General features: G+C 43.3%; 1 protein-coding gene across 1 annotated transcript in view; it reads left to right on the top strand.

Moving 5' to 3' along the window:
* AP3D1 (adaptor related protein complex 3 subunit delta 1) overlaps positions 1-22,069 on the top strand; it is a 437,106-nt gene that overhangs the window by 90,943 nt on the left and 324,094 nt on the right. The window contains exon 7 of the mRNA XM_069217822.1: positions 16,980-17,119. Within this exon, the coding sequence (XP_069073923.1) occupies positions 16,980-17,119 (140 nt within the window). The remainder of the gene's footprint in view (positions 1-16,979; positions 17,120-22,069) is intronic.

Here is a 22,069-nt window from a genome sequence, read left to right as displayed (position 1 = left end):
ACATCGCTCCTCTGCTAGCTCGGATGAAACTAGTCTTAGACATATGGTCCCACCTCAGCCTTTCCATGTGGGAGAGAGTATAGTCAGTACAAATGGTGACCCTCCCAGGGTTCACTTACGTATTAGGCATGCTGCCTCTATTGGTCCCAGTGGCCCTGCTGTGCTCCGTGGATGCAAGCAAAGGCTCTTTCACCTGGGGGTGTCCAACCGCTCGCGCCTGGCCTGATCTAAACTCCTGGCTCACCGATCATGCAGCAGCATAGGCCTCCCCTCTGTCGAGCACTATGCTCCTGCCCTGCACCTGTTCCAATTGGCCTACATGCTCTCTGGCACACCTGACCCACCTCTATGGGTAGCATCAGTGAATTACATAAAGGCCCAGTGGACATGGCTACAACCGATGTACTGTAATAAGGGCCCTTGGACACAACGTGCCACCATTTCATACAAGCAATGTTAAGATCCTGGCACCGAGCCCACCGCCTCCTTAATGCGCACCCCCGCCTACACGAACATGCGCCGTTGTGAAGGGAATTCGGCCCTCTGTATAGGGGGAAAAACTCTGGACTGGGCCGGAGGGCATGAGGCAGGCATCAGTAGTATCCAACAAGTCCTAGATAGAGGAACCATCAAACCTTTTACAGCACTCCGAGAGGAATTCGGACTGCTCCCCCCTCCCCCCAAGGGGAATGGCGATACCTCCAACTCACACTGCCTCTGGCAATGTTTAGGCCCACAACTCTTGAGCCTTTCCATCCTCTCCAGTAGTGTCCTTCCTCAGAACCTGTAGCAGGTTTCCGGCGAGTCATGTCAGGCATTTATATCCTCATAAGCAAGCACCTCTTTTCCTCACCAATCTTCATGTGAAATGGCAGGACAGACTGCTAACTGAATATGAGGAGGAGAATTGGGCCAACCTTCTGAAAGCGCTTGACTGAGGGGTGCGGGAGGCCCGCCTGAAGTTCTGCCTCTACAAGACATTACACGACTGGCAGTGGTCCCCTCTGAGATTGCACATGGCAGGCCTACTACCCCAAGCCCACTGCAACCTTTTGCACATACTCTGCGATTGCCCCTCTGTTCAGGCCACACTGCGCAAAACCCTGCCACTCAGAATACCCCTACCCACACCACGGTTTTTCTACATGATACAGGGAATACCAGTAACCTTTCCCACCCTAAGTCCGGTCTCCTGCACATGTCCCTTGCCACTGCAAAACTCTGCATCCTCCATCACTGGCACACTTCTACACCCCCCCCCCCCCCCACCCCCCACCCACGAGGAATGGCTGTCGGCCATGTACCAGGCTGCCTCTCATGAACACATTATCTATAATCTCCAAGATAGAACATAAACCTTTCTCCAGATGTGGTCCTTTTTCCTACACCCAGCCATAATCCTCTCCGGTTAACACCAAACCCCAAGCTGAGCACAGGGTATCCGCCCAACTACCCTCTATTCAGACTACCACAGCGTCCGATCACTCACGTGGACATTCTGGCAAACTCCAGGCCCAAGACAATTGACCCCCCTCCTGGTCCTTTCCCTGACCCCCACCATCAACCCTGCTGTCCACTATACCTCCCCTTCCTGACAGTACACAGAGTCGTTCACCTGCAAAAAAAAACTGTCAAGTCTCATACACATGCCAGCAGCATCTTGGTGAGACCACACACAGTTTACGGCGGTAGTAAAGAAACAGCAACACAATCCTGTGCATGCTCCCACTTGGTTCTTTCGCCATTCTGTACCAATTCACGGTGTGACTCTGCTATGGACCTGAAATGGTGTGTAATGCTTATTTTTCCTCCTCTGACTTTTGTGATGATAAAGAATTATGAAACAAAAAATATTGTATGTTAAAATACAATTAATTTGAAATAACTAGATAATATATTGTCTATCGTACTGGTTTACTGGCAAAATTGTTAGATGCCGTAGGTCTGATCTATTCATTATGGAAATTTATGACAGCAAAAAGCTTAATTTATGTTTTGTGAAAAGCATTAGTTAAAGTCAGTATGCTTTTAAGGGTGGTTTGTTATTACCTTGAGTTGAATGATGTAGAGAAGTATTTTGTTAGAAGAAATCATACATGTTATTCGATGAGGCAAAATCTTTGTTGTTAATTTCGTCCTCTAAAAAGGACTGACAGTAGAAGATTTGCACTATGATGATTCTTGTTAACATCACTTAGGAATGTTGTAAATTGTTTTGCCAAATGGAATTTTATATATATGTAAACATTTATGAACATATGTCTGATGGTTGTCTTGTGGGAAAGCATATGAGCGGTACAGAAACCCCAAGTTGATTATAGTGACAAACAGCAATGCTGTTGGTCCAGTTTCCAAAGTTCTGTCATCTGCCATAGGTCTTATCTACTAATTATAAAAGGTTATGGGAAAGATACTAGGCATGACTTTTTGGGAATTGCATATGTGAAAGCAAATAGACCTTTAAGGACAATTATTTATCATTGTGTAAAAGCCTATAGAGGGGTATTTCATTACATCGAATCTTACATATTACCTTGCTAGGCAAGGGTTTTGGTGTTGGTTAACCTGTAGCCAGAGGGGTGAATGTTTGCACCGTAAGAGTCCTTGCCTACGCCACCTTAAAGTGGTATATTGTTTTTCCAACAATATTTTTGTAGATTCGATTTTTTTATTTTATTTTATGATGGTGTGCTTGTTGACTTTCTTCTGGGAAGTTTTACCACTCAGTCTATTTGGCCTCCGTTGGTAATGGAGGTAAGTCAGTGGTAAAGGCTACATGCTGATTGTCTCCTTGGGGAACGTGGGTCTGATCTGTTTAATATGGAAAATTTATGGCAAAGACAGTAGGCCTGATGTATATTATACAAAGTAGATGTTAAAACCAGTAGACAGTTAATGGTGGATCTTTATTAGACTGTGTTAAAGCCTGTAGACAGCTGTTTTGTTTCATGGAATCGTAAGGTTCACTGTACTAGTCACGTTTTGGTCTTGATTACTTCATTTCACAAACACAGAAAGTAGAGGATTTGCACAGTGATAATCCTGGCTAGGCCCTATTCGGAGGGCCAGTCAGGTTTAGCTGGCTGCCACGGACTAAAAAAATATCATTAGAAAACAAACCAACACACGCACACTTTTTTGTCAGCCATATTCTGCCATGGGTCTTTCTGTGTCATTAGTACTTTTTCTTCCATGAAAGCGTAGGACAGTGGGTCAGTTCACTTCAGCCCTGCTAGTGAGAGCATTTTACCTGAAAACTAATGTGCTTCATTGCCAGGGTTGGTTAGCAAGACTGTTAGTTTCACATTTTCTCCTTTTTATTGGTCCTTTCATTTCTGTCCTTCTGACTTTTTATTTGTTTTTAGTACATACTGTTGTTCCCCATTCAGTGTTTCTGAACCGCTTTCTTGTCACTCATTTAATGAACAGGGCACTGCATCTCATTTCATCTAAATGGTGGGATTTTTCTAAGCTCGGGCAGTCACCTTGAATGGTGTAATTCATAGTTTACCGTCTTTTTATCATTCGAAGATCGACAACTTGTTGCTTGTCAGCAAGGCAGCCATGTTGGAACTTTAAAACAACAGTACACCATGTACGATAGCATTGCAAATTGGTATTTTAATTTGTTTTTATTGCGCAAATATACTAAGTACGTTTATGTGGCTGCATGTTTTCTTTTACTCTACATTTATACTTTTCATTTATCTACTATATGCTTGTTAAGTTTAAATATACATTTTATTGTGGATTGATAATTGGGTAAAAGCAAGAATGAGCCAGTGAGTGAATGAATAGATGCATGAATGCAAGATTGAGTGACAGAGTGCATGTATGCCAATTTCTTTGAGTACCTAATTTCACTAGTGACTCGAGGCACGCACACTTAAAAGCCATACGTAGCGCCATTGCCAGTGCTTGCTGCACCCTTAACTTCAGGACCTATGCATATAGACTGAAAATAAATTACCTGGTGCGTACATTAAACAGGAAAATAAATTACCTGGTGCATACATTAAACAGCACTGTGATAGTTCATTCTTATAAAAAGTTCATATCTTTTTTCTGAAGCAGTCTTACTGTTGCCTAACCTTTTCTAGAAATGTGGTATTGTATAGTGTAAAACCCTACTTTGTATGTGCAGTATTGTACGTATACAATATTCTCCCTTCCCATTGTAGAGTTTAAATCGCTTTTACTGATTGCTGAGTAAGGTACTACCCTTTAAGTATAATTTGAATACAGCTCCAAAAAGCCTGACGAGGACAGAGGACTCCTCCGATTTTCTATCTGTTTCCTTTGTACGTTTCGGGTGCAAGCTTAAAAGTGTGTTGTTTGTTGGTTGCAGGCTGTCATATGTTGAAGGAAAAATTGGGTGGCATGCTTGAGGTTTGGGTTTAGTCTAGGTGTGTTACCTGGAGGTTTCGCTACATAATCACAGGTGTTGTGGTGAGTGATGGAAACAGCCACATATTCAGGTAAGTAACAAATAGGAGTTGATAATGTTGTTTATGGTGGTGGTGTTGACAATGGGTGTATAGTCTACAGTTAGAACACCATGCTAGTCAGTGGACATTAGTCAGACGGAGTTCCGAACCCTCCCATAATTTTCTCATACAAGTAGTCGTGCAGTAGGCATAACATTAGATAACATCGTACAGGGTTTTGGTCAATTTGATCTGAAAAGCGTTTACCTTCCTCTACAGCTTTAGAAATGCTTTGGGTAAAAGGCAAGTTTTTATTGCTTTTCTAAATGCTAGGTAAGCCCTTGTCCTTATGCTCTTACCCCACTTGGTTTGCGCTCTTGATAAAGATAAAAGCATTCAAAACTTTATCCTTTATCATTTTCCCAACATGAGCTGAACAGAATTGCAGTATAGACCTGAGTCATGACTGTGCAGTAGCTCAGAAGTGGAACTCAGTCCAGACCTCTTCAGGCAGGAGGGGAAGGAATGCATTTCATCACAGCAGAGTGTTCTTAGAATTAGCTGCTCACATTTTAGAAAATGGTCATATAAACCTATTAGTGAATTACTGGGAAATCCCCAAGGAAGAAAAAAGGCCTCATAGAAGTAAATTGAACGCTTTGAGATACATGGGATTCTCATTTAGTGCTCATCAGGTACCATAGTCTCCTATTGAATGCAGTGATCACAACTCAGTAGGTTTCAAAGCATGCTAAAACAGGCCGCTCCTACTTCCCCCCCAGTGCACACCCGCATTATGGATTAGGCCTCTGATTTTGTTATCGGGTGTATGAAAGTACCCTCTTTTTGGCATGGTTACCCCCACTTTTTGCCTGCTATGCTTAGACTGTTTTCACTCAGATCCTGCTAACCAAGGCCCTAATGATTGTGCTCTCTCCCTCTAAATGTGGTTGCCTAGGACTTTGCACACCCCACAATTGGCATACTGGTACCTCCTTATAAGCCCTAGTATATGGTACTTAGATACTCAGGGTATTGGGGGAACCAGGGGTTCCCCATGGGCTGCAGCATGTATTATGCCTCCCATGGGAGCCCATGCAAAATGTGTCTGCAGGCCTGCCATTGCAGTCTGTGTGAAAAGGTGCATGCCCCCTTTCACCACAGGTCACTGCACCAGGTCACTGTAAGCCACCCCTTAGGTATGCCCTCTTAGGCCAGATGGCAGGGTGCAGGTCCCTGTGTGTGAGGGCACCCCTGCATGAGCACAGGTGCCCCTACAAACTCCAGTTCCATTACACTAGACTTCATAAGTGCGGGGAGGACACAGGTCACCTGCGTCCAGCTACAAAGGTAACCTTGAACCTGGGCATGCTTGGTATCAAACATGTCGGAATCCTACCCCAATACTGTTGCCAGTATTGGTTGTATGATTCCATGCACTTTGGGTGCTTCTTAGAGGACCCCCAGTAATGCTTCTACCAGTCTTCTAGGGTTTTCCAGGCAGCCGAAGCTGCTGCAGCCCCTCAGGCTTCTGCTCTTCTGCTGATTGACCAGCTCAGGCAGAACAAAGGATTTCCTGTGGGACAGGGAGGTAACACCCTCTCCCTTAGAAATCGGTGTTACAAGGCTTAGGAGGGGTAGCTGCCCCAAGCACCTGGTTTGCTTTGAAGGGCACATTTGGTGCCCTCCTTGCATAAACTGGTTTGCACCAGTCCAGGTGTGCTTACTGGACCTCACTGCAACTTGCTGTGCCTTCTGCCAGTGGGTTGCCTGTGGGGGGCTGCAACTGCTTCTGGTGTCTCTCCTGACTGCTGAGGGTCACCACGGACTCCCCTCCAAGGGTCGAGGCCTTGCTGATCCCCTTCAGCCTTGCAGCTCTTCTATTTTGCATTTGCCAAGGCTTTTTGGTGGTTGTCCGACACCACTGCAACCAGACAGCCAACGTGGGACACCATCTGCATCACTTCCAGGACTCCTCTTCATCTCCTGCTCTGCGCTGTCTAGCTGGTCTTTTTCTTCCACCGTCAACCTGGTCCTGCAGCCACAGAAGGGTGGGTAATGGCTTCTGCCACAAATGGAAACTCCATCACGAACTGGACTTAGTCCCCTTCCTTTGCAGGTGCTCTTCTGCCAGAATCCACCTTTGAGTTCTGGTCTTGGTCTTGCACAATCCTTTTTCTAAGTCCTCCTGTTGGTTTTGGGGAAACCCAGGTGCTTACCTCTGCTCTTCTGGTCGCTGGGTGTCACTCTGGTATTCACCTCTTGGGGTTCGTAGTTCTCCCAGCCCCCCTCTAACAGCTCCACATCCTTGGGTGGGGGTCTGTATCCTGCATTCCACTTTCTTAGTATATGATTTAGCCCTGCCCTAGGGCCCTCTCTATTTTTTACTAAGTATTGCCAATGCTTGTTGTTTTTTATGCTATTTGCTGATTGCTATTATGTATATATATAATTCATGTGTACTTACCTCCAATTGGGGTATTGCCTATACAGTATTTTATTATTTGTGTTACTTTAATAAAGTACCTTTATTTTTGTAACACTGTGTTGTTCTTTCATGTGTGTGAGCGCTGTGTGACTAAAGTGGTTTTGCATGAGCTTTGCCTGTCTCCTAGATAAGTCTTGGCTGCTTATCCACTGCTACCTCTAGAGAGTCCTGGCTTTCAGGACACTGCCTGTACTTGACTAATAGGGGATACCTGGACCTGGTATAGGGTGATTACACTATAGGTGTCCACCAGGCCAGCTTCCTACAAGGGGCTGAAAGGAAATATTGTTCATTGAAAAAATACTCTATTTTGGGATATCACCCTTCATCAGCCAGGCTAGCTTGAATCCTGTGACGCAGTGAGCACTGGACCCACTGTTTTGCATATGGCTGCACCCAAATTGCGATCGCGTGGTGGGCAAAAAAACAAAGGATTAAACCCAGATCTCTGACTCTGGTTGAATGTTTGCAGTGTTCAGCATTCCGTCCATCCTCTGTTCTTTTTGCTCCCGTAATATTAGTAAGTCACCCCTACAGCAGACCTTACAGTTCTAAAGCAAGGTGCATTATATTACTGGTAAGAACATATCTGCAAGAGCAGATATGACCCTGCTATGTCTTTCTTGATTCTTAGACATAGTCAGTGATCGGGGAAGCCATTTTAATTACATGTGCTAGATACTGGCAATATGGGTACCCCAGCTACATGATGGCTTCACTGAAACTAGGGATGTTTGGTATCAAACATCTTGTATTAATAAACCCCTCTGATTCCAGTGATGGATTTATTATTACATGCACCCACCTGGCCCTGAAAACCTTCCTACTGCTGGTGTGCTGACTGGATTTCACCAGCCTGCCACCAACAGACCAGTTTCTGACCCCCCAAGGGTGAGAGTCTTTGCCCTTAAGCGGTCAGGAATAAAGCCTACCCTGGCAGGGGTGTAATACTCCCCTCCCAACAGGATGATCTGCAAATCTACATTCAAAGGCAAGGGGCTTCAAAGAGCCACCACCTTCGGTATGCAGATCTGGCTTCCCTAAGAGGTGAGGCAATGCCACCTCCCCTGGCCCAGGGCCCATTTGGTACCTGGACAGGCAGGAAAATAAGTTATGCAGGAGGCGTGTTGCACTGGAAGGCTGGACACACCCCTAGAGTGACCAGCCTTATGTGAACACAACCTTAGGAAATCCACCATCTTGTGTGTGGTGGAATTAGGCATTCTGGGGCAGGGTGATGCCCACTTCCTAAAGGAAGTGGTCATCTAGGGGGCGGTTGTGACCACAGGGGTTAGTAGTCCTTTAGATACTACCCCTCACTCCCCTTAGCGCCTCTAAATTTAGTATTTTGGGGACCCTCTGATAACAGGCAGACAGATCCTGGACACAAAAGGAGTGGACAAAGAAGACTGCTCAACCAAGAACCAAGGAGCACAATGGACTGGACGCCAACCCTGCCTGCTGCACCCAACCCTTGAGGAGCAACTGACCTGTTCTGCCGCTGCAAACTCCAAGAACCCGGGAGAGTTGCCGGTGCATCGCAAATCACCAAGAAGAACTCACTTGAAGCAGAGAAGCTGCTTCCCTGCATAGACAGGCAACCAGAGAAAAACTTTGAGAATCCAGGACCACTAAAACCTGACGTCGGACAGCACAACTTGACCTAAGCCTCATAGCCAAGCTGGTTGGGCCAACGGTGTAAGTGTGGTTCCCAGGCCCTCCAGAGATGAAGTCCACCTTGAATTTTCCCACTGTGGACTCCCAATGGCGTGTGCAATCTCTTTCTGCAGACCCTCCCTTTACCGCAACCGCCTTCAGTGATGGAAACCCGACTGTCCACTGTACCTCTGCACCTGGATACCCTGGACCGAGGAGAAGAGGACCATTGGTGTACCTGTGCCCCTGAGACTCGTGAGACCTGAGCCCACTTGTTAGTTTGGTCAGATTATACCCTAGTGCACACCTGAAGCCTCTTTCTGCAGGCCCTCTCTTCCGCGACCACCACTTGTGATAGAAGCCAGATAGTCCAAGACATCTTTGCACCTGGATGCCCCGGGCCGAGGCGAATAGGACCACTGTTGTCCCTATGTTCCCAAGCATCACAAGACTTGAACCCCCACCCCCTTAGTGGTTCACCCGGCCTGGACTCCCAGTCCACTCCTACAGCATCTTTGTGACTGGACCAATCCCTATTGATTTACTTGTGGCACCTACAGCTGAACAGCACCACTGCAGTGCCTCCCGATTTGACCTATTGGTGTGGCCTATGACCATGCCCTTTACTTACCTTAAGTACAGAAGATTGGTCCTGTAAGTTGCTGTGAAGTCCCTGTTTGTCATTTAGATTTACAGAGTAACACTGCAGCTACAGAAAAATGCACTGTCAACTTTTGCGAACTCTAACAATTTCTAAAAGTCCTCACCTGATTCCGGTGATATTGGTATCTAAGTTTAAATTAAAAGTATGCGTTATTTTAATATAACATGGTGTTGGATTTCTTTGAGTGTGTGTCTCGCTTACTGTGTGTGTGTCTTTCATGCTTAACAATACCCTCTGATATGCCTAGCTGTTGGCCCACACTTAGACAAAAGAGAGCATTTGGGGTGTCATTTCTGCCTCTGTAATTCCTCTGTAGTTTGCTTGGACTCTTTACACATTGTACCTCAATGGGTCCTCTATATAAATAGTTCCCTACAACTGGTTTAATATAAATTAGATAAATGTCTTGAGGTGGGTAAATGCTTGATTGGCTTTTGTGTGAAGCTTTATAGCCTGAGCAATCCTAGACTTTAGAGCAAGAGGCAGTGCATGTGCTGATTGGTTGGTGTGTTTGTGATATCTGATAGACTTCTAGTTGCAGATTCCTTACCTTAGAATTTCCCCCAGATGTCAGTGATGCCCGGGCCTCCTGTACGCCTTTCTGCCCATACCACTTCTGCCCAGAGTTCTCAAGAAGATCAAGAATGGCCGGTCCCAAGTAATACTTGTGGCTACGGACTGGGCACGAAGAGTCTGGTATCCCAGGCTATCGAGCATGGCCATTGATCCTCTGATCAGACTGCCTCTTCAGGAGGATCTTCTGTCACAGCAGCAAGGGAGGCTTCTCTGCCCAAACATGTCAAGTCTCCGACTTCTTGCATGGAGATTGAGCGGCAGCAGTTGACAGCGTTTGTCCTTCCGCCCAACGTATGTAATGTTATCCTGGCAGCCAGGCATCACTCCACCAAAACGGTATACACCTGTCTTTGGCATACATTTGTGGCATGGTGCACAGACAAGTCTATTGATCCCTTCTCTGCCCGTCTCTCCGAGGTTTTCTTGTTTATACTTTCTTTGGCCCAATAGGTCTCTGCTTTGGGCATCCTCAAAGGATATTTGTCTGACTTCATCTCATTTTGAGATTACATAACCAACCCTCTCTGTTTAAGTCTCATGTTGTTAGTAGGTTCCTTAAGGGTCTTACCCACATGTTTCCTTCATCATGCCCTAATGGGATTTGATTTTGGTTCTGATCTTCCTCATATGTGCTCCTTTTAAACCACATCACAGTTGTCCTCTCAGGCTTCTAACATTAAAAACAGCCTTCCTTGTGGCCATCACATTTAAGGAAGAACCAGTGCACGAAAAAAGAAAGAAACTGAACCTACAGAAAATCTAAGGAGGGACCTGATTGCAGAGGAAAACTAAGAGAAGAGAGATTGAAAATCTAAGAGGAAAATATTATGCAAAAGAAACTGAAAATTGAAGTGAAGAACACCCTGAGAGCCCCATAAATGTCTTTTCTTCCAGACAGCCTGTACTCAACAGAAGTTAGAGGGCGTGTGACCTGTTTAACTTCAAGGCAAGCTGTTTAATCTACTAGGCGTACAGCAAAGAGGAGTGCAGTGGCCTGCAGATTGAGAAAATGGCCTGCTTAGCTGTGCACAGAGCCAGACCTGTTGTACCTGCTTGTGTGGCCTGGGTATATTGAGGAAATGGTCTGTTAAGCTGCATGTATACAGAGTTGAAAATGTATTGCACTGAAAATTTGGCAACCTAGTGGGAAGTAAGGTGGAGAACTATTGGTGTCAGCATTTAAACACCATCTGAAAAATGATCAGTGAACCTGCACAGCAGCCATTTGAAGCACTGTGCTTAAGGGCACACATTGTGAAAACAGTCTACCTGTTGACTGAGTTGCTGAGTTTCTCTCCCCCCAATTCTACAAGAGAGATCATTGTGTACCTGATCTTTTTCCAGGAAGCTTTCTGACAGGAAGACTACAGCGCCGACCTGGCACATAGGAACAGCTCATGTACAGTGGAGAACATGTGTGCCAATTTTTCCTATCAGGATAAAGAACTGTGCGTGCATTTAAATGAAATAAAATGTACAGTGGTAATGTATTCTGGTGAGAAGTCGCTCACCGGCGTGGAGTATTTGAATATTTTCCAGGGAATAACTTAACTTTAGATATACTGTCATGTGCATTTTACTCAATACCATAGATTGCTTGAGTGTATTTTTCAATCATGCTATACTGGATTTTAAACATGCATTGGTTTTAATTGAGTAATGTTATGTTTATGCTGACAATGCTTGCTGCTGCTGAAATTAATTTGTAATGCTGTATTGAATTGAGAAATGTTATGTGATTACTTTTCATCTATCCTGACAAAGTGGTGCTTCGCACATGGGCCTCCTTTCTTCCGAAAGTGGTTATGCTATCCCATGTAGCTCAATCCATCACCTTACATACTTTTTACGCACCTTCACATCCTTCTAAGGAAGAAAAGAGACACCACAGTTTGGACCCAAAAAGAGCGTTGGCATTTTACCTTGATCGTACCAAAGAGTTCTGGGTGGATGATCAACTCCTTGTTGGTTATGTGGGTGCAAAGAAAGGTCGGGCAGTGCAGAAGAGAACCAACTCTAGATGGGTTGTTCTCTGCATTAAAATGTGCTACGCATTGACTGAAAAACAAGCCCTGCAGGGTTTGCGTGCTCATTCTACCAGAGTGACAACTGCAGCCACTGCGTTAGCACGTGGAGTTCCAGTCCTGGGCATCTGTCAGGCGGCAATGTAGGCATCTTTGCACACTGCCTGGAAAGTCGGGTCCGAATGGACGGGTACTTTGCCCTCCTAGTACCTAGTATGATATTAGTTTCCAGATCCTTCTCTGGGGATGGTATTGCTTGGGTTTCTATTCTAAGGTAAGGAATCTGCAACTGGAAGTCTCTCAGATGAACATATACTTACGTCCAGTAACACCTTATCTGGTAAAGACATATTCTAGTTGCAGATTCCTTACTTAACCACCCATTCTCCCTGCTCTTTGAACTGATTTCTAGGGACAGGGACTTCCCTTTCAGGGCCCTAGTTTTGACACACCAGTAGTCAGTGTTCTTAATAGCTCTGTGCTTCCGGCCTAGAAAGCTGTGAAAAAAAACTGCTGTCAGTGCACTAGGGTGGCACCTATATAGGTACTGTGTCGTCACATCCAGATTGCACGACGCGAAGGACGTGGAGCTGACTGACGTTATTTGATGGCCCGCAGGGGTACTGCTCAAGAAAAATCTCTGGATCCACACTGACACCTGGGGGAAATTCTAAGGTAAGGGATCTGCAACTAGACTATGTCTCTACCAGATAAGGCGATACTGAAGGGAAGTGACTTGTTCATCACAAAGACTTACACGTTTGTCTAGCCAGCTTTTGTAAGTCAAATTTTTTAAGTACAACCAAACTAGTTGGACTGATTATCGATCTGACAGTGTCCTCTCCGCAGTCAGAAGCTAGAAAGAGCTGTTGGGTAGACGTTCAGGCAGGTTTATAGGTCTCACAACACTCTCAAACTATATATTCTTCTGACAAGTGGAAAGGACAATGAGAACGTTTCTGAATTTTGCGACCACTGCTTGAAACTAACAGCCGTACTGAAACCATGAGGTAAGTGGAATTGATGTAAAATTTTGTATCGGCCGTAATGTTTTGTTTGGGCAATTGGTGTTATATATTAAATGCAACCAAAGTTAGTAAATAGGCTTAGAGGGTGCCCTGAAATGGCAAAGTTAGCCTATTTCCAGAGGCACCCTAAGCCAGGAATGTGACATAGTGTGGTTGTTTCTTCACCTAGAGCTGCTGATGTACACTGGTCACTTTGTCAGGATCTACTGATAACAATATTTAACCAGCATTGGAAAAGCCAGGTCTCAACTTTATCATGAGATTGCTAAGCTGCTGGCTTTACCAGTGCTTGTTTATAAAGCATTGTTTAGTGACTAAAAGGAGCAAAAAATCAAAATACTGGAGGAAAACCAGAAACATACATTACAGCATTTTGACCTGAACATGGATTTCAATATTTTTAAACTTTATAAATGACATGTTTTTTTTTTCAAAGTTCATGTACGAAACTGTAAACAGAAAAAAGCCAGTTTAAAAATAACAGAGTATTAGTTGCACATACTACAATAGTTGTTATGTTATTTTGAGTAAGTGTGAGAATTTAAAAGACAAAACTTTGAACATAATTTCCACTTGAGTTTGAACAACAAAAGCACCAGCCATTTGGTGCTCTACAGCAGCTTGAGGAGCAGCTGTATCAGCCTCAGGGGAAAGAGACCTCTTTCTAGTCCCCCCTCCCTCAAATTCAGGCTGGGTGAGTGCAGCAGCCTGCCCTTCCCCCACATCCATAAACATTGCCTGTGTGTATCAAGACCTGGGCTTCTGTACAACATGTAAGAAACCAGAAATTACAAACCACTAATGTATAAAGTTTGCTCTGTAGTCCAGTCTGCAAAAGTATACTTTTACTGTGCATTTACAGATAAGCTTGGAGAGGTGGAGTGCCACTCAGTAAAAGCAGGGAGGCAGCAGTGTGATTAGGGAGGTAGCCTGTGAGGCATTGGAAGAGAGCAAGAAAACACACATACCTCAATGGAGGGCTCGAGGGAAGTGGTGGAACGATAAGTCATCCAAAGGGATGGTAAATAAGCTATTTTCCAGCTTAAGTCAAAAGTAAAAGGAAAGACCTCAACCAAATGAGATTGATAAGACAACAAATGATAAGTAATGTGTTCCTTGGTATTGTACACAATAGGTCTTCAACAGCAAGACCTGCAACTGTACATTCTAGTGCTTCAACTACTATTTCCCGGGTCAAGAGCCAGTGGTATCTGTGAAAACACCCCAAAATAATTTTTGTTTCAAGAGCATTGGTTTTCTAAAAGTGCAAGCACATTAAATTATGGAGATTCACAGTGAAATTGAATTTACTTGGAAACATCCACCTCCCACTTCTCTCTCCCAGTCTTAACAGCATGCCTTCCTCTTCTGTGCTCCCTCATAGGGAGATGCCCTGACAGTCAGCAGGGCATTACCAGGCCTCCTGTTCTCTATCCCTCCAAAGTGCCATAAGAATGGTTGTGATACCGTCACTTTTTCCCCCACCACACCTTCCTATTGAACTGACAAACCCTGCCTCTGATGTGCTGCAACACACCTCCACACTCCTCCCTATTCCAGTCACCATACCATTTGATTCCATAATTGATCATTCAGAATGTTTTCTACTGCTTTAAAAGGGGAGTTGGGGCCCAGCAAAATATGCAATGCAGCAGTTGTGTATGCTGTTTGGAAATGTATATTCAAGACAAGGACAGGAAAGGATAAATAGAGTATACAGTGGGTTTTGAGGATCTACCTATAATGTCATTAACAAAAACATGTGGATGCTCTTGGAAACTAAAACATGTTGCTAGAAGAAATTAAAATTAATGTCATTGTCATCTCATGCCTTTGTTTAGTGGTTACATTGAAGTATATTTCTGTAATTCAACATTAAATACACTTTATTTTGGAATACAGCATTTTGAGCCAACGGGAGGTCGCTTTTGGAACATTTTCAGAGATTCTGTTAGGTGTTGGTTCTTATTGATCTGAAGATGGTGCTTCAAAATGCTTTCTTGAGCATGAATTGGACCCCTGCCTACTCCACATCCACACGGTTGAAGGATCATTTTTTGACTAAGTTGTGTTGCAAGGAGCAGTGTCTTTCCTAATTTCAAGAAACAAACTAATATTTATTTTGTTATTTCCAGGGTCTTGACTAGGGCTCCTCAATTTATTTCAAAACACATTTCACATGTTCTTCCATGTGCAAATGAAGTCCTGGTTTGTCTGGAGCTGGTTAGGCAGGACAGTCACACCACGCTACACATGATCACATGCAGCATTAAGATTTAGGAAATTAAAAGGGTGGCATATCATGGATCAGTTAAAGTGCAGCTGGATTGTAGGGCAATAGACAAATGTGAATTTTGCATGAGACAAATTTGTCACAGAAACTCCAAGAACAATAGTCCTCTAATGCACATTTTCCAAGCAGAGTTGTGGACATAGTCCTTATTCTCTGATTTCTCTTTGTAAAGTTTGTTCTCAGGTAGGCCTGGCCAGTTTAAAAAATATATTTTAGTACCACTTACCTTGTGTTTCCTCATTTGTTCTTTTCTCGCAGATTGCTGTTTTTCTCCATTGCTTTATTTCACAGATGACCACCATGCTGGAAATGAAAAAGTTACTTTCCTGCAACATATTTTTTTGTGTGTTTCTGTTTCAGTTTTTACTACTGTCTTCGAGGTCATCTTTATTGCCAAAACCAAGTGATTCTTGGTTTGCCTAGGGTGCTTTTATTGGCAATACATTTACAGCATAGTTGGTGTTCAGAATTTAAGTTTCCTCTTGTACAACATTAGAGAGGATAAGAAAGTGTCAGTTTCCGGCTTTGATGTGAAACATTATACATATTCTAATGTTTTAATATGTATTAGAGGCGTTTAACATATTTTACCCTAGTTCACCCTTATAAGTTGAGTGTGTTCACTTGGTGTTAGGCCTAAAACAAGCAGTGCAAAGCAAACAGTATAATAATTTTATTTTGCAAATGCAAAATTGCCACATGTACTCAAATCCGTACTATTAGAGCCGATGGAAACTGTCTTCCTCCTCGCTACCCTGTACTGCTGTAGACACAAAGTAATGTTTCTGTTTTGCATTTCTTCAGAGTGACCGCAGTGTGCTTTGGTTTTCTTGCTAATGGGGTTGTGAGATTAACATGTACAGAAACTTTAGAATGCTTCAAATTAAATTGTTTGGATGTTGCAACATAGGGTTCTGAGAAAGACCCTCACCGGCTCCATAAATAGAGAAGCCAGAAGCTGATTTGACAAAAGACATTCTAATCATACAATGCTGCAAGACAGATAGGGAGTTAGAAACTAATTCATTTGGAATATGTGATCTATAATGTTAGAGTTGTGTTTGTTCCTCATTTTCATAGCATTATTGCTCACTTATACTTTAAACAGTGATAATTCTAGTACATGTTTTGTATATGTTAAATACTAAATATGATAAAATAAGAAATTTTGTGTAAGTTTCTGCAGGTTCAGTGTGGTATCCTTTATGTGAACTCCGCAGTGCATCCTGTTCTTCTTACCTTCAGATACTGAGGAGATCAGTCTGCTGTGGCTCCCAAAAAAGGCAGTGTCATGAAACCAAGTTTGGGCATCCTCATCTTTACATCATGACATTCAATTTATTGTCTGACTGAAGCAAGGAGGAACAATTGGAGGGACAACGGTAGAAGGAAGTAAATTTGGATTCCATTGCACTTCCATTCTGCCTTCAAATGTCGCACAGCTGCAGCCAACATTGCCCTGTATAACTGGAATATCATGTTCAAGGCACAACAAAGTAAAAACAGGCTCAGTAAAAAAATTATATGAATTTACAAATTGCACATTACCAAGAAAATACAGTTAGCTGATTTCTAGGACTCAACCGTGAAACTCTTGGGACTACACTTCAAATGACAACCGTCTAAAAGGAAAGCGGTGTGATAGGAATTAATTAACTGTTTGTCGCTGGCTGGATTCTGCATTCATGTCTAGCTCAGAAATAACTTGTTATGATTGCTGTTTGTTGAAATATTGTGGAGTGCATGATCTTGCAGCTTCACTTTTTACCATTGTGGACTTCGTAGTTCCGCAAGCTCTTACAGTCTTTTCTTTCGATTCCCAGGGGTCCAGTCTGCAGCAGTGAACGTGATTTGTGAGCTGGCCAGACGTAATCCCAAGAATTATCTCTCTCTGGCTCCTCTCTTTTTTAAGCTGATGACGTCGTCGACCAACAACTGGGTCCTCATTAAAATTATAAAACTGGCAAGTATAGCAGCTTCCTGCGATCTTTGAGTAGGAGCATTCATCACTGTTCCCTGACTGTAGGGAAAGCATTCACACTTGGAAGAAGAGTAATTAACACAAATAAGGTGGGAAAGGAGAGGAAATGGTTCGCCTATGAATTATTTACCAGTTAGATGCAGATTAATTCCCGGGTAATAGTTTGCATTTGTATAAATGGGAGGGAATATTTTATTATGCCATTTCGCAAATTGTAACTTGAATTCTAGTTTTTTAAGGCTGTGTTGCATTTGAAGTCTGAACTTGATTTCGGAATGTGATATTGGGGTTGTCAGTGGTTTTAGCTTTTACAGATGGCTTGTCCCTTTTATCCCCCTGGCCTCAGAGCTGGGAAAAGTGGTGCCAAGAACAGAAGATAAACTGTGTCTTGATGAGCATTGTTTACCATCTAAAGGTCCTGAAATACACCATTGGTTAGTTTTGGCCCCATTGAGGAATGCAGGACACGCGTCCTTAACCCTTAACAAGGTTGTGTCTTGGCTCCCCTTTTATTTAGTTTAGGTATCGACAATGACACTAATTGCCTGGAGGAGTTCTGTCTAGATGTCCAGAAGTTGCGTTATGTGAAGGTCCTTTTTCTGCTTTATGCAGATGAAGCAATATTGCTGTCACTGACTGAAAATTCTATGCATGCTATTATAGAAATTTGCAATGTATTGCAAACAAAAGTTTTGTCTATTAATGTGAAAAAGATAATGTAATGGTAATGAAATCCGAGCTATCCACAAGGAGATCATTTAAGTTAAATGGGGATCTGTTAGACGAGGTAGATGACTGATTACCTTAGCATGTGTTTTCATCTTAATACTAACTGGCACTGTCATGCAGAAAATCTATAGCCAAGTTTAAAGCATGCTGCAATGCTATAGTTAGATTTCTGTTTAAGAGTAGGTAGCCAACAGTAACTATGATTCTGAAAGTTTATAGGCAGAAAGTGGTTGTGAAACACTTTATAGTTCTGAGTTTTGTGGATACCTTAAAATCAGGGAAGTAATTGAAAATCACTTTTATGCACTTTGTTAAAATTGGGACACAGTACACCACTAATCCCTTTGTAGGCAGAGCTAGTCATTCGCCCTGTTTCTGATATCGTTGCTCTCTGCCCAGTTCTGCAGTGACTTTCTCAACAAAAAACATCTGGTAACGGTTTATTTACAATCAGCCATGCAAGTACTAACTTTCAAGGGCATAAAAGGGTGCAGTTATGGTGGGCCCACATGTAAAGTGCTTAGTGATGTAGGCCTGAATCATCTATGGCAGGATTGTAGTCAAATAAATGCTGAGAAGAGCACATTATCTATTAAGGATGTCTACTGTTGAACAACGTCTGTTATCACTATCAACAGCACAAGCCCCCTGATTGTTTTTATTTATAAGCATTATAACCAGACTTCTCTATATTTGCTATATTCAAAATTGAGGAGCTTGCTGCAGATAAGATTTATACTAGGAACCTATCTGACCAGAGCCTATTATTTCAAATGGGACGTACATCTATCCCAATTTTGCAAATGTACATTGGGAGGTAGAGACTTGAGGCCCGATTATGACCTTGGCGGATGGGATACTCCGTCACAAACGTGACATATATCCTATCCAGCTGTTTAACAAGTTCCATAGGTGATAATGGAACTTGTAAAAAAGCGGGCGTCACCTTTGTGACGAGTATCCCATCTGCCAAAGTCATAATCAGGCCCTTGGTATTGCACTTTATGCTTTTTTTGCCCAGAAACATTTGGCTCTAGAGAGTGACTGGGTCCTCCCCTACTCAAGGAAAAAGCATTAAGATACTGCCCTGATGCTCTTTCACTATGTTACAGGATAGACGACAGTGCTATTGTTTGGTCTGTTCCTTCTTACACAAGGCTGCTTCTAGCTTATTTTGAGGAAAGACCCAGAGTGAAGTTGTGCCTATTTCTCGTTTTGCACAGTGTTATCACTTCTTTGTTTTTTTTTTTTTGCACGAACTAATTGAAAATAAACCTAGAATTGGTTTCTGTCTCCTTTACGATAAAAGAACTAAGATTGTAATTTGTTTGCCACAGCAATTTTAGATGTCTTGTATTTGTAGCTACCCAGGCTTATTCTAAGAAATGGAATGAATATTCTATCAATGTTTTTATTCTTGTTGAGTGGCTTTATCTTACTTTTAATATTTGGAATATGTATTTGGATGTGTGCTTGTCTTGGTTAAATTTGTTTGTTTTACATTTTAGTTTGTTTACTCTGTTATGGCTGCAATCTGAAATATTAAAAATACACACATATATATATATATATATATATATATATATATATATATATATATATATATATACGTTCGATGGCATGTGTAGCTACAGATACACATGCTGTGTATACCATTCCGCCATCTAGTTTTGGGCCGGGAGTGTTACAAGTTGTTTTCTTCGAAGAAGTCTTTTTTCGAGACACAGGATCAAGTGACTCCTCCTCTCGGTCAGAGTGCGCATGGGCATCGACTCCTTTGTTAGATTGTTTTCTTTCGGCTGTCTGGTTCGGACGTGTTTCCTCCGAAACTTTATACTAACTTTATTGTACCGCGGTATTGTTTCGATCGCGTTTCCATCTGCAATTGAGCAGATAGTATCGTCGAAAACAAGAAAATGCCCTTTCAGGCACTCGCGCCCTACTTGGGCCTGTTCAGGCGTACCACGCCATACTCTGATGGATCGGACTCAATTCTGATTCTGTCCTTGACGCCACGCGAAATTCCCTTACACCGATCAACACGTGCTATGTAATCTTTGTCTCTCTCCCGAACTTCGGGAGGAAGATTGTGAAGCTTGTCGGTCATTCCGATCGAAAAAGTCACTGCGGTACCGGAGAGCAAGGAGACTCGAGATGGCATTGAAGCATACAGAGTCCACCGAGACCTTAGAAGAAGAGCAGGCACAGACAGCTGTTTCGTTTCAGGACACCAACTCTGAAGCAGACTCTGATGAAGACAGCCAACCGATCACTGCGGCTCAGCATGCGAGTACACCTGCCCCTACGCCCACTTCCAAAAGACCTATTAAGGTTTTGGGTTCACCACTGCAAGAAAGCCATGATGCCACCCGAAAGAAAATTGTCTGCGACTGACCTTTGGGTTGGGCTCCGAAAAAGGCCAAATCACCACGTCAACAAGCCACACCTGTTTTGATACCGCAGTCGAGCAAATACATTAAAAGCGCCACATCCGAGCCGAGCCGACATCCACACTTTTCGGAGTTGAAAATTCAATGTCCGGCTTCGGAGCCGAAATCACAGGCTGTATCTTTGGGACCGAAAAAATTAGGTTCCACTTCGGAGCCGAAAAAGTCCTTTTATACAGAGGAGATGGGACTTTTGAGCCGATTAAAACACAGCTCAAAGGCAATTGCTGAACAATCCTCTAAAGGATTTGGAACATCCGAATATCATTCTGAGGACTCTGATATTCAGCGAATCCTTGAAATCATGGACACTAAACAAAGAAGGATACATATCCATAAGGAGATGGGGAACATCATTGCTTCACCTCCTCCACAAACCAAGAGAAAGCTGGCGTTTCAAGAGACTCTTGCCACTGCCCCACCACCAGCAAAGATATTTCAAAGAAAGGAGAAACCATCAACACTACAGTTTTCTCCTCCACATTCACCACAGCTTTCTTTCTCTCCACCACCTACTACCCCACCACCATTGCCCTCACCAACATATACACATACTGATACAGTGGACCCCTGGGACTTTTTATGACTCAGACCCTATACCGCTAAACGACCCAGACCTCTGTCCGTCCAAACCTTTACCACCAGAGGATAGTACGGATTACACTCAGGTCATTTCTAGAGCAGCTGCATATGATGGAGTTCAGATGCATGCTGAGCCTTTGGAGGAGGATTTTCTTTTAAACACATTGTCCTCCACTCACTCATGCTACCAGTGTTTACCAATGCTGCCTGGTATGCTTAACATGCTAATGACATATTTAAGGAACCTGTCAAGGCTAGGGTTTTAACCCGAGAATAGACAAAAAATACAAGCCTGCGCCAACCGACCCAGTTTATATCACACAACAGGTACCACCAGACTCTATTATAGTCAGTGCTGCACGGAAAAGGGCTAATAGCCACTCTTCAGGGGATACCCCTCACCCTGACAAGGAAAGCAGAACGTTTGCTGCAGCTGGTAAAAGGGTAGCTACACATGCAGCTAACCAGTGTCGTATTGCCAATTCTCAAGCCCTGTTAGCAAGGTATGACCGGGCACACTGGGATGAAATGCAAGAATTCTTGCAATATTTACCAAAAGAGCATCAAAAGAGAGCACAACAGATTGTTGAGGAAGGACAAGCAATCACCAGTAACCAAATCAGATCTGCTCTAGACGCAGCTGATACTGCAGCTAGAAGTATAAACACTAGCATAACAATTTGTAGGCATACATGGTTAAGATCTTCCGGGTTTAAACCAGAAATACAGCAGGCAGTGCTCAAAATGCCCTTTGATAGGGAGCATCTATTCGGACCTGAGGTTGACACAACTATTGAGAAACTCAGGAAAGACTCGGATACTGCAAAAGCCATGGGTGCCCTATATACTACACCTTACTGTGTCTCCCTTTGTAAACAGCAGTTTAGGGGAGGTTTCAAACTCCAAACTATAGAGGCTCCAATCTCACACTCTAAACAAACCCAGCAGTACTATCAAAGAGGATCATTTAGAGGCTCTTACAGAGGTCAACACATTCGAGCCAGAGGCAAATTTCAAACCTCAAAGAGTGTCACCACTCCCCCAAAACAATGACTACCTCAACACCCTACAATCCCACACCTCCTGTGGAACGCAGACTGCAGCAATTCCACTCTCAATGGAAAAACATCACCACAGATTAGTGGGTGCTTTCAATTATCCGCAATGGTTACTG

This window comes from Pleurodeles waltl, chromosome 12 (assembly GCF_031143425.1).
Source record: "Pleurodeles waltl isolate 20211129_DDA chromosome 12, aPleWal1.hap1.20221129, whole genome shotgun sequence".
Classification (NCBI taxonomy): domain Eukaryota; kingdom Metazoa; phylum Chordata; class Amphibia; order Caudata; family Salamandridae; genus Pleurodeles; species Pleurodeles waltl.
Note: the sequence above shows the minus strand (reverse complement) of the source record. Positions and strands in the feature narration are given on the sequence as shown.